The 12,873-nt window shown below is 43.0% G+C and overlaps 1 protein-coding gene across 1 annotated transcript; it reads right to left on the bottom strand.

The window, feature by feature from the left end:
• Nucleotides 1–8,631: 8,631 nt before the first annotated feature.
• Nucleotides 8,632–9,643, bottom strand: LOC121560498 (zinc finger BED domain-containing protein 4-like). The gene is made up of 2 exons (XM_041873455.2): nucleotides 9,226–9,643; nucleotides 8,632–9,016 (listed from the first exon to the last, which is right to left on the bottom strand). Exons 1-2 carry the CDS (start codon nucleotides 9,609–9,611, stop codon nucleotides 8,632–8,634), a joined length of 771 nt encoding a protein of 256 aa, XP_041729389.2. The 5' UTR covers nucleotides 9,612–9,643.
• Between the last annotated feature and the right edge of the window lie 3,230 nt (nucleotides 9,644–12,873).

The raw sequence follows: 12,873 nt of genomic DNA on the forward strand, positions 1-12,873 counted from the left end.
GTATGTGAAGTCACCACATCAAAGAGAAAAGAGCTCTATCATTCAGAAGCAAATTATATTAGTTTAATCCTAGACTGCTCTTTAACATAATGTTAAACATATTGTACAAGAATGGATGCTTAAGCAGACTTTATTTGTTTGGTTATAGCCCATAGTAAAATATAATGTAGCGCATGTTTTATAATACATTGAGTGTCATTATAAAGTAAACCTTTTAGTGGACTGAATTTCAATATGCAGTTAATGAAGGCAGGGCAAACATTGAAACCCGACCTGAAGATAATCCCAACTGTCAAAATCACCCAGCATCACTATTGTGAGAATATGTCTGTGTTAATACAATTAGCCACTATTTGTGTACCGTTGATATGATGAAAATAAAAAGGAAACTTTGGAAGAACTTCCACTTCTTGTCAGGTTCTTTCTTTGAACTGGTCCAAGAGAAATCTAGAAATCTACTCGTTATTACAGAAGTCGAAAAAAGGCACTGTGATTATGGAATCCATTCCATGTGAAAAAGGAACAGTGTGCATTTTCCTGACATTAAGTAATGAAAGAATGAAAATTATATAATTCATTAAAATATATTTTTTTTTCTCCAATTTTAGCCATACCAACCAAGGCTTGATGATTTGTCAATTTATTTATGAATTCTGAAATGTCTTCAAGAAGGCCTGGGTGAACACAAATGATCATATACTGTATATGCCTATCAACAATGTATTCATAAATGCTAATATGAAATAAAATGAAATAAATTAATACAGATAATGTGACCTATAGCATAAAATACTATAGACAGGTCAATCCATTTCTTTCACTTTATAAATATTTTTTTCTTAAATATTAATAAGAGATATACACCATTCATCATTCTTGTTTTAATCCAAGTATTTTTGATTATATTGCATTCTGCCCAACATATGCATTGCAGTAGCATAGCATGTAAACAAAGCTTTTGAAAAGAGACTAAATTTGAGCTTACTCTGTTTTCTTCCTATAAAATCATATCAGTGTTCAGCTGGTGTTTTGGCCATGATTATGTTTGCAGGTGAATTTAGTCATTATTAACTACTTCTCCTGATTAATCATTATTACAGTTAAACAAGTTGAGCCACTTAAAATGTGAAAGTCCCTCCCCGCTGAAAAAAATAAATATGGCACACCTAGTTTTCCTCTCTATTTCCATTCCCTCCCGTACTCACTTTCATACCAGTTGTTGTGTTCCTCAGTTAATGTCCTTTAGTTCACAAGGGTTATAGCCAGCTGATGTCCTTTACTTTAAAAGGGTTATAGCCAGCTTGACCGTCCTGTTAGCATTGTGAAGAGTATGGGTAGCCAAACTGCAATCCCCATGGTGATTTTTAAGGTGTTGGGTCGTGAGGCAGTGGTGTCTGCGACTTCAGCTGCTGTAGTTGGTGCTGTGGTGGTAGCGATTCTCAGGGTTTAACAGGGGAAGAGAGTGAAATGACATTAAGATTTATTCCCTTGTATGAAGCTCCATTCGTTTTTGTAAGAATGGTGATAATGCCACAACTACATTGGAAACAGTATAAAATCTTAGAATAGCAGATGGAATTACTTACTTGCACTAATGGAGGTTGTATCAACGGTTAGGAAGGTGTTCCCCTGATCTAGAGATTGAGTCAATCCCTGCTTTGCACTCGTTGCACTGGGAACCACTGTCTGGTTCTTGAAAATAAGGGTCATGTTGACAATAACTGAGCCACTCCTGTAAACCAAGAAATATATGAAGATAGTCCCGTGTAGCTCAGTTGGTAGAGCATGGCAGGTGCAACGGCAGGGTTGTGGGTTCGATTCCCACGGGGGACAAGTATGAAAAAATGTATGCACTCACTAACTGTAAGTCGCTCTGAATAAGAGCGTCTGCTAAAATATTTAGTTTTTCTTTTTAGGTCAGATTACATTTACATTTTCGTCATTTAGCAGACGCTCTTGTCCAGAGCGACTTACAAATTGGTGCATTCACCTTATGATACAGTGGGGAAAAAAAGTATTTAATCAGCCACCAATTGTGCAAGTTCTCCCACTTAAAAAGATGAGAGAGGCCTGTAATTTTCATCATAGGTACACGTCAACTATGACAGACAAAATGAGAAAAATAAATCCAGAAAATCACATTGTAGGATTTTTAATGAATTTATTTGCAAATTATGGTGGAAAATAAGTATTTGGTCAATAACAAAAGTTTCTCAATACTTTGTTATATACCCTTTGTTGACAATGACACAGGTCAAATATTTTCTGTTAAGTCTTCACAAGGTTTTCACACACTGTTGCTGGTATTTTGGCCCATTCCTCCATGCAGATCTCCTCTAGAGCAGTAATGTTTTGGGGCTGTCGCTGGGCAACACGGACTTTCAACTCCCTCCAAAGATTTTCTATGGGGTTGAGATCTGGAGACTGGTTAGGCCACTCCAGGACCTTGAAATGCTTCTTACGAAGCCACTCCTTCGTTGCCCGGGCGGTGTGTTTGGGATCATTGTCATGCTGAAAGACCCAGCCACGTTTCATCTTCAATGCCCTTGCTGATACATGGCCCCATTCATTCTTTCCTTTACACGGATCAGTCGTCCTGGTCCCTTTGCAGAAAAACAGCCCCAAAGCATGATGTTTCCACCCCCATGCTTCACAGTAGGTATGGTGTTCTTTGGATGCAACTCAGCATTCTTTGTCCTCCACACACGACGAGTTGAGTTTTTACCAAAAAGTTATATTTTGGATTCATCTGACCATATGACATTCTCCCAATCCTCTTCTGGATCATCCAAATGCACTCTAGCAAACTTCAGACGGGCCTGGACATGTACTGGCTTAAGCAGGGGGACACGTCTGGCACTGCAGGATTTGAGTCCCTGGCGGCGTAGTGTGTTACTGATGGTAGGCTTTGTTACTTTGGTCCCAGCTCTCTGCAGGTCGTTCACTAGGTCCCCCGTGTGGTTCTGGGATTTTTGCACACCGTTCTTGTGATCATTTTGACCCCACGGGGTGAGATCTTGCGTGGAGCCCCAGATCGAGGGAGATTATCAGTGGTCTTGTATGTCTTCCATTTCCTAATAATTGCTCCCACAGTTGATTTCTTCAAACCAAGCTGCTTACCTATTGCAGATTCAGTCTTCCCAGCCTGGTGCAGGTCTACAATTTTGTTTCTGGTGTCCTTTGACAGCTCTTTGGTCTTGGCCATAGTGGAGTTTGGAGTGTGACTGTTTGAGGTTGTGGACAGGTGTCTTTTATACTGATAACAAGTTCAAACAGGTGCCATTAATACAGGTAACGAGTGGAGGACAGAGGAGCCTCTTAAAGAAGAAGTTACAGGTCTGTGAGAGCCAGAAATCTTGCTTGTTTGTAGGTGACCAAATACTTATTTTCCACCAAAATTTGCAAATAAATTCATCAAAAATCCTACAATGTGATTTTCTGGATTTTTTTCCCTCAATTTGTCTGTCATAGTTGACGTGTACCTATGATGAAAATTACAGGCCTCTCTCATCTTTTTAAGTGGGAGAACTTGCACAATTGGTGGCTGACTAAATACTTTTTTTCCCCACTGTAGCCGTTGGGACAACCACTTTACAACACAACAATATATATATATATATATATATATATATATATATATATATATATATATATATATATATATATTTGTTTGTTTGTTTGTTTTTTTTTTTGGGGGGGGGGAGGGTAGAATAATTACTTTTATCCTATCCCAGGTATTCCTTAAAGAGGTGGGGTTTCAAGTGTCTCCGGAAGGTGGTGAGTGACTCCGCTGTCCTGGCGTCGTGAGGGAGCTTGTTCCACCATTGGGGTGCCAGAGCAGCAAACAGTTTTGACTGGGCTGAGTGGGAACTGTGCTTCCGCAGAGGTAGGGGGGCCAGCAGGCCAGAGGTGGATGAACGCAATGCCCTCGTTTGGGTGTAGGGACTGATCAGAGCCTGAAGGTACGGAGGTGCCGTTCCCCTCACAGCTCCGTAGGCAAGCACCATGGTCTTGTAGCAGATGCAAGCTTCAACTGGAAGCCAGTGGAGTGTGCGGAGGAGTGGGGTGACGTGAGAGAACTTGGGAAGGTTGAATACCAGACGGGCTGCGGCATTCTGGATGAGTTGTAGGGGTTTAATGGCACAGGCAGGGAGCCCAGCCAACAGCGAGTTGCAGTAATCCAGACGGGAGATGACAAGTGCCTGAATTAGGACCTGTGCCGCTTCCTGTGTAAGGTAGGGTCGTACTCTGCGAATGTTGTAGAGCATGAACCTACAGGATCGGGTCACCGCTTTGATGTTAGCGGAAAACGACAGGGTGTTGTCCAGGGTCACGCCAAGGTTCTTTTCACTCTGGGAGGAGGACACAACGGAGTTGTCAACCGTGATGGCGAGATCATGGGGCGGGCAGTCCTTCCCCGGGAGGAAGAGCAGCTCCGTCTTGCCAAGGTTCAGCTTGAGGTGGTGATCCGTCATCCACACTGATTTGTCTGCCAGACATGCAAATATGCGATTAGCCACCTGGTTATCAGAAGGGGGAAAGGAGAAGATTAATTGTGTGTCGTCTGCGTAGCAATGATAGGAGAGACCATGTGAGGATATGACAGAGTCAAGTGACTTGGTGTATAGAGAGAATAGGAGAGGGCCTAGAACTGAGCCCTGGGGGACACCAGTGGTGAGAGCACGTGGTGCGTAGACAGATTCTCGCCAGGCCACCTGGTAGGAGCGACCTGTGAGGTAGGGCGTAATCCAAGAGTGAGCCGCGCCGGAGATGCCCAACTCGGAGAGGGTGGAGAGGAGGATCTGATGGGTTCACAGTATCAAAGGCAGCAGATAGGTCTAGAAGGATGAGAGCAGAAGAGAGAGAGTTAGCTTTAGCAGTGCGGAGAGCCTCCGTGACACAGAGAAGAGCAGTCTCAGTTGAGTGACCAGTCTTGAAACCTGACTGGTTTGGATCAAGATGGTCATTCTGAGAGAGATAGCAAGAGAGTTGGCTAAAGATGGCACGCTCAAGAGTTTTGGAGAGAAAAGAAAGAAGGGATACTGGTCTGTAGTTGTTGACATCGGAGGGATTGAGTGTAGGTTTTTTGAGAAGGGGTGCAACTCTCGCTCTCTTGAAGACGGAAGGGACATTGCCAGTGGTCAAGGATGAATTGATGAGCGAGGTGAGGTATGGGAGAAGGTCTCCGGATATGGTCTGGAGAAGAGTGGAGGGGATAGGGTCAAGCGGGCAGGTTGTTGGGCGGCCGGCTGTCACAAGTCGCAAGATTTCATCTGGAGAGAGAGGGGAGAAAGAAGTCAAAGCATAGGGTAGGGCAGTGTGAGCAGTACCAGCGGTGTCATTTGACTTAATAAATGAGGATCGGATGACGTCAACTTCTTTTCAAAATGGTTGATGAAGTCATCCACAGAGAGGGAGGAGGGAGGGGAAGAGGAGGAGGAGAATTCAGCAGGGAGGAGAAGGTGGCAAATAGCTTCCTAGGGTTAGAGGCAGAGACTTGAAATTTAGTGGTAGAAAGTGGCTTTAGCAGCAGAAACAGAGGAAGAAAATGTAGAGAGGAGGGAGTGAAAAGATGACAGGTCGGCAGGGAGTCTAGTTTTCCTCCATTTCCGCTCCGCTGCCCGGAGCCCTGTTCTGTGAGCTCGCAATGAGTCGTCAAGCCACGGAGCAGGAGTGGAGGACCGAGCCGGCTGGGAGGATAGGGGACATAGAGAGTCAAAAGATGCAGAAAGGGATGAGAGGAGGGTTGAGGAGGCAGAATCAGGAGATTGGAGGGAGAAGGTTTGAGCAGAGGAGAGAGAGAGCGAAGGTCGCGACGGCGCATTACCATCTGAGTAGGGGCAGAGTGAGTAGTGTTGGAGGAGAGCGAGAGAGAAAAGGATACAAAGTAGTTGTCGGAGATTTGGAGGGGAGTTGCAGTGAGATTAGTAGAAGAACAGCATCTAGTAAAGATGAGGACAAGCGTATTGCCTGCCTTGTGAGTAGGGGGAGACGGTGAGAGGGTGAGGTTAAAAGAGGAGAGGAGTGGAAAGAAGGAGGCAGAGAGAAATGAGTCAAAGGTAGACGTAGGGAGGTTAAAGTCACCCAGAACTGTGAGGGGTAAGCCATCCTCAGGAAAGGAACTTGTCAAGCTCATTGATGAACTCTCCAAGGGAACCTGGAGGGCGATAAATGATAAGGATGTTAAGCTTGAATGGGCTAGTGACTGTGACAGCATGGAATTCAAATGAGGAGATAGACAGATGGGTCAGGGGAGAAAGAGAGAATGTCCACTTGGGAGAGATGAGGATTCCTGTGCCACCGCCCCGCTGACCAGATGCTCTCGGGGTATGCGAGAACACATGGTCAGACGAGGAGAGAGCAGTAGGAGTAGCAGTGTTTTCTGTGGTAATGCGTTTCCGTCAGCGCCAAGAAGTCGAGGGACTGGAGGGTAGCATAGGCTGAGATTAACTATGCCTTGTTGGCCGCAGAGCAGCAGTTCCAGAGGCTGCCGGAGACCTGGAACTCCACGTGGGTCGTGTGTGCAGGGACCACCAGGTTAGAGAGGCAGCAGCCACGCGGTGTGAGGCGTATGTATGGCCTGTGCGGAGAGGAGAGAACACGGATAGACAGACACATAGTTGACAGGCTACAGAAAAGGCTACACTAATGCAAAGGAGATCGGAATGAAATTAACTAAACATCTGGGGAAGCGAGGCCTCCCTCACTAACCTTTCACTGAAACACTCAAATACAACTCTTCCAACTTCAGATGCTTATACAGTTGTTTCCCAAAAAGTATTTAGAAAGATGACAATGTGTATACAATTTATTTTGAAATGTTCTTAATGTATTGTTATTTCTAAATAATTATATTTAAATGTAGACATTCATACAGTTACAGAATACAATGAATTGTTACTTCCGTGAATTTAATTATCTTACACCTTAGGAACGTTAGAGCTAAAAAAGGGTGTTGATACTGCAGTTGTTTCAGTAGTGAGTTTGGCTGTTGGTGCTGTGGAACCAGAAACTGACATTGAAGAGCCAGGAGATATTGATCCTGCAATTGATGCCAAAGTGCTGACAGGTGTTGTTGACCCTTCATTTGTTGCTATGGAACTAACTGGGAGTGTTGATCCTTCAGTTGTTCCTGTAGAACTTATGAGTAGTGTTACTCCTGCAGTTGTTCCTGTTGAGCTAACTGGGGGTGTTGATCCTGCAATTGTTGCCAAACTGATGACAGAAGGTGTTGATCCTGCTATTGTTGTTCCCGTTGATGACGTGGGAGTTGCTGCTGTTGAAGTAGAATCAGTATTTAATATTTTGGAACTAGCAACGGTTGCTGATACTGAAGTTACTCCTGGTGTGTTTGAGGGTGCAGCTGTTGTAGTAGGAGTTAACTCTATAAAACCAGAGATATGGCATTCAACAAATTAACCTTGGAACAGTTGATAAAATATACATTGAAATGTTGCAAGCAAGCTGTTTATGTGTGCTCCTTTTGAATTATGTTCTAAATATGTTTACTAGATGTGCAGAGAACATCTTTATTCATGACACTTATGACAATGACAAAACAAATATGGCTTACTTGCAATGATGGATGCCATTTCAACTGAAAGGGAGGTGCTGCCCTTGGACAGAACTTCAGTAAATGCCTGCTCTGCGCTGGTTGTATCGGGAACCACTGTGTTGTTGTTGAATATAAGAGTCATGTTGACTATCACTGAACCGCTCCTGTATTGTAAAATAAAATTCATTTTCACAGGTTAAGTACAACTGCATTGTAAATGATTTATGTAAAGGAGTCATGCATATCAGATTAAAAGTAGGGCTGTCAAATGATTAACATTTTTAATCAAATTAATCAGAATTTTCAGTGGATTAATCATGATTAATCACTATTTGCAATTACACCTGAATCCTAACCATTTTTTTTCTGAAATGCATACCAAAAGATAAATAACAGGACACAGATACATAATTTTCATATTATGTCTGTTTATTAACACAGCCAAATAATGGTGTTTTAAATCAAGCTGAAACATACTACACACCATAATATTTGTCTTTGTAATGTTCCATCACTTCCTCTTTGGCATTCCTCTTAACCAGGATGTACAATTTACAGTATTCAATTGAACAGAAAGCAATAAATGTAGTCAAATCATAACAGTGACCTACCACATTTTTGCACAATTTGAGTCATCTGTGGAAAAAAACATTTTCAATAAAACTTTTAAATCAAACCAAAGAACAATCTTTTACCTTTTCCTCCATTCTTTAATCCAGTTGCTCAAAAATCCAGTTGCTAACTACTATAACATGTTGCACTGAAACTGGTCTTTTTGTTTGAACATCACCTTTCAAATCTACTGAGCTTCATCATCTTTCAGCCAGTTGCTGAGGCAAACTAACTTGTTCACATTTTCTGAAAGTAAAGCTGACCTTTTCTTGTTCACAATGTGACCTGCAACTGAGAAAAGTCGTTCACAGGGAACAGTGGTTGCAGGAGTGGCTAGATATTTGTGAGCTAGTGAGGCCAGCTTCTCATGGGCTCCTGAATGAGATGCCCACCACCTCAAGGGGCAGTCCTCCAATTTAATGGTGGGCTCTGCTCTGTACCTCTGTATGGCAGGTTGGACCTCTTCATCTTCTGATTCTGAATCTGAGCCCATTTGCAGAAGGCTGATTTTCTTCCCTGGGTGGCCCATCATCATGTGTCTGTGAAGACCTTCTGGGTGATTCTTGTTGCAGCATCCCTTCAAGTGTGGTCCACACCTCTTCCCTGTCTGTCTTGGGCAGGCATTTCAAGTCTTTGAAACGAGGATCCAAAACTGTAGCAATCTGGAGCCATGCATTGTTGAGCTGTTCTTGACGGGATGCTAGGTCCTCCTTGAACTTGGTCTTGAATCTCACCACATATGCAGGGTCCTCATCACAGGCTTCCATCTTGAGACGCAAGTGGCAGAGAGAAGGTAGTACCACAGAACAGGAGACATAGGCCTCTCCACCCAGGAGCTCAGTTACATACCTACGCACACAAACACACACATGCACACAGAGACAGTGTATTATTAGAACAGTGGTTATCAACATTTATTATTATTATTATTATTATTATTATTATTATCATCATCATTATTTTTTACATAGATACATGTTATTGATATTTGACTTGGTTTAATTCATTCCAGAAAATAATCAAAGCGATGTTATTTGATAAGTTACAGACTGATTTACCTGCATGGCTCTAGAAGTGTCTCCAGCCTCTGCAGTTTATCCCACTCTGCTGCGGTCGGCAAAACGAGTTTGTGCTCCTGATTGTCCAGGGCTGCGATGACAGCCTCTTTATTTCTGCTCACGCGCTTGACCATTTCCAGCGTCGAATTCCAACGTGTTGGAACATCCTGGATCAATGGCTCTTGCTTCTTTCCCAGGCTGACTTGTTGTGCTTGAAGCTCCGCAGCATTTGCTGGGCTGTGCTTAAAATGACCGACAACTTTGCGAGCCTTGGCCAAAGCATTTACAAAGCCGCTGTCAGCAAGACTCACTGTGACACTTCTCTGCACCATGTGAGCGACACAGTTCATGTGTTCATAGCGTGTAAGTCGAATTGCGGCAACCATGTTGCGTGCACTGTCAGTCCCAATGGTTGTAGTCTTGCTCTCGATGTCCCACTCACGTGCAACAGACAGGAACTGTTCTTTACAAGCCTCCGCAAAATGACGCTCCTCAGTTTTTAATATAGTCAGCGCAAAGACTTCAGTTCCCACGTGTCACTGATTAAATGTGCAGTTACTCCGAGGTAATTGTTGTTACTCACTGATGTCCAATGGTCTCCTGTCAGGGCGATATGATTTACTTGAGCCAAGACCTCTTTCCCTTTTTTCTTTTCGTTTTCATAGAGCTCGTGGATTTTCTTCATAACTGTGGCTCTTGACGGTGGCTTATAGAATGAGTCTTGAGACGCCACTTGCAAAACATCAAGGAAACCTGAGTCTTCTACAATGCTAATGGGTCTACAATCCTTTGCAATCCATTTTGCTATTGTGTTGGTCAAATTATCTGAGGTTGATTTTGTTAATTGCCTGCAAACATTCAGCGTGGTCTGGCGCAAACCACTTGCTGAATCTGACGGCCCAGCAAACGCATGTTTGGCGTTGACATGGTACTTCAAGCTTGAACAGCTCCGGTGAAATTGAAACTCCTTCTTACAAATCTTGCAAATAACCTTGTACTTGTTAACTGTACCATCATCATTCTTTTTAAATTTGAATCCGTCAATAGGCCCACTTTGCTCACCTTGCTCCATCTCGCCTCTAGCTCCCAACCACTTTCCTGACCTGAATAATTTGTCACACTGCGCATGCGTGAAATGCGTTAAAAAAATTGACGTAATTAACAGCAAACAACTAATTAACGTCGTTAACGCGCTATTTTTGACAGCCCTAATTAAAAGTAGAAACAAGTTTGTACTTACGAGAATGTATTGACGCGATATTTTGTATGTAATGGGATAGATTGTCCTGTACCCACGATTCACCTGACAGAAGAACAAAACAAATAAATGTAATGTTTATATAATAAGGAGTAAGCCGGTATTTGAAAAAATAAACAACTGATTAATGGAACTGAAGAAATTTAACAACTCTCAAATTCATAGACAGAGCTATTGATGCAAGGACTGACCATCCAGGAGATAAAAATGATAGTTTTATCCATGTTCTGAAGTTATAGAGTGCTAATTTACAATAATGTTGTTTACAAATAATAGAGTAAACAAGCTTTTATGTTGGTTTCTGATGGGGTATGTGTCACGGTTTCGGCCGAGACTGCTCCTCCTCCTTGTTCGGGCAGGCTTCGGCGGTCGTCGTCTCCGGAGTACTAGCTGCCACCGTTCTTTGTTTTCGATGTTTGTTTGGTTTGGTCTGTTTGGTACACCTGTTCATGTTTAGTGTTGATTATGTATCCTATAAGTTCTCGTTGTTTCTGTCATGTGTTGTGTGTAATTGTTTTCACCTGTCCGTTGGTGTTCTTATTTTTGTTGGACAGACGCTAGAGTATACCGTCGCACTTTTGTTCGTGCGTAGTCGGTTTTGGTATTTTACGCACTGTTGCGTATTGTTCGCCTCCGGGTTAGTTGGACCCGTTTGTTTTTTGTGTCCTTCTAGTAAAGTCAGGTTTGACTGAGCTCCTGTGTCCTGCACTTGATTCCACACCACATTCGCTTCAGAACCCTTGACAGTATGACAGTTGAACGTGAGACATTTACGAGTTATATTCTTCAAGAATCAATGGCTATATATAATTCCTTTAAATCCAAATATGTATGTACCAATGTGTGACGACCCTCCCACTCTGTCTGCCGAATTCTCTCTTTGTTCTGGTATTCCTTAATAGGATGTCGGTGGGCGGAGCCGGGTGGGTCGTCAAAGAAATGGGACACACCTGGGCTCGGGTGTGTCCCAGGGATAAATACACCTTTCCCCCATTCATTGTGGAGACTCTCTCCATGCAGACACACTGTTGGATTTTGGTTGTGGCAGTTTTGTGGGTTCGTGTTTGTTTATGTGTTTGTTTATTTGTTTTTTGGCACCTTTCAACACTCCTCATTATCACGTCTATGCACGCATCCACTCACATTACTGAGAACACACACCATTGTTCATTGTATATAGTTTGCTTTGGATAATAAATATATTTTATTATTTATCTCCACAGTCTCCCTATTTGTTATGAGCTGGTTTGTGACAAGTGGGTGCTCGTCCAGGATCATCATCACATTTTAGTGTATAGTATTTTGATGTATTAATGTTACTTGGGATTCGCTATGGTTGGTATTCACTGCATAGTCTTTTATAAGTGTTTGGTATAGTGCCTTAGAGACGTTTCAGTGATTTTGGTTGTCCGGTGACGTTATCAAACAGTGCGTTGCCTGGTAAAGCATACCAGTAGGCCTAATATTAGTGTTTGGCTAACTGGTATGAGGATTTTATTTGGGAGAAAACATGGAGTTAGTGTTCGATAAACTAAACTCTTTAGGTACTTTGTTTGCGTCTTTTGGTACAGCTTTTTTTGAGTTGGGATGTTTGGTAGTCCCAGTATTGGTTACCTTCTGTTTGTTAAACTAGCCACTGCGATAGATAGTTTTGTGCTGCGTTAGAGTACAGTGGTTAATTTCCAGGCCCCTGCCCAGGCTGGAAACTCTTGATCTATTCGCTGTTGGGACATTGGTCTGAGGAGAGTACAATCGGCTGTGTACCTCAGTGGGAGATTTGGGTAGGGTAGTGCTATTTGCTACCCGGAGCTATAGCCTTTATTTTCCCCTGTTAGGCTTGGCGACGTGTTCCACTTTGGAATACGTTGGGCATTGTTTTTGTGTGGTGTCCATGGACGGAGCAGTTTTCTCTGCGGCTCATCCATGGCTTGGGTGGAATCTGCCAGCGTGCGGGTTTTTTCCCATGCCAGCGGGCTACAGTGCGTAATTACCCACCGCGAATCCGCACAAAGACTAGGGTGTAGGTTTAGTTATTGTATGATTTGGGGAAGCTCCCTATATATCTCATCTCTCTCCTGCGGTGTCCAGTGTGATTGGCTCTTCTCTTGTTGTGGTCTGGTGCGTTCAGCAGAGGGGAAGAGCATGATTCTTTTTAGTAGTTATTTGTGACTATGGAGTCTAACGTAGACGAGTTCATTCGCATTCCATCAGAGGAGCTGTTAGAATTATGTACTAACGAACAGCTGTTGAAGATCGCTGAACATTACCGGGTTGAAATTAGTGATTAACCTCTAAAATTCGGTTAAGTTGATATTGAAGGCCAACCTGATGGAGTGGTATACTGGAAGTTGCCACTGGGGCACTCTGGCAAGGACTCGCCACCTCCCCAG

The sequence above is a fragment of the Coregonus clupeaformis genome, unplaced genomic scaffold (assembly GCF_020615455.1).
Source record: "Coregonus clupeaformis isolate EN_2021a unplaced genomic scaffold, ASM2061545v1 scaf1103, whole genome shotgun sequence".
Lineage (NCBI taxonomy): Eukaryota > Metazoa > Chordata > Actinopteri > Salmoniformes > Salmonidae > Coregonus > Coregonus clupeaformis.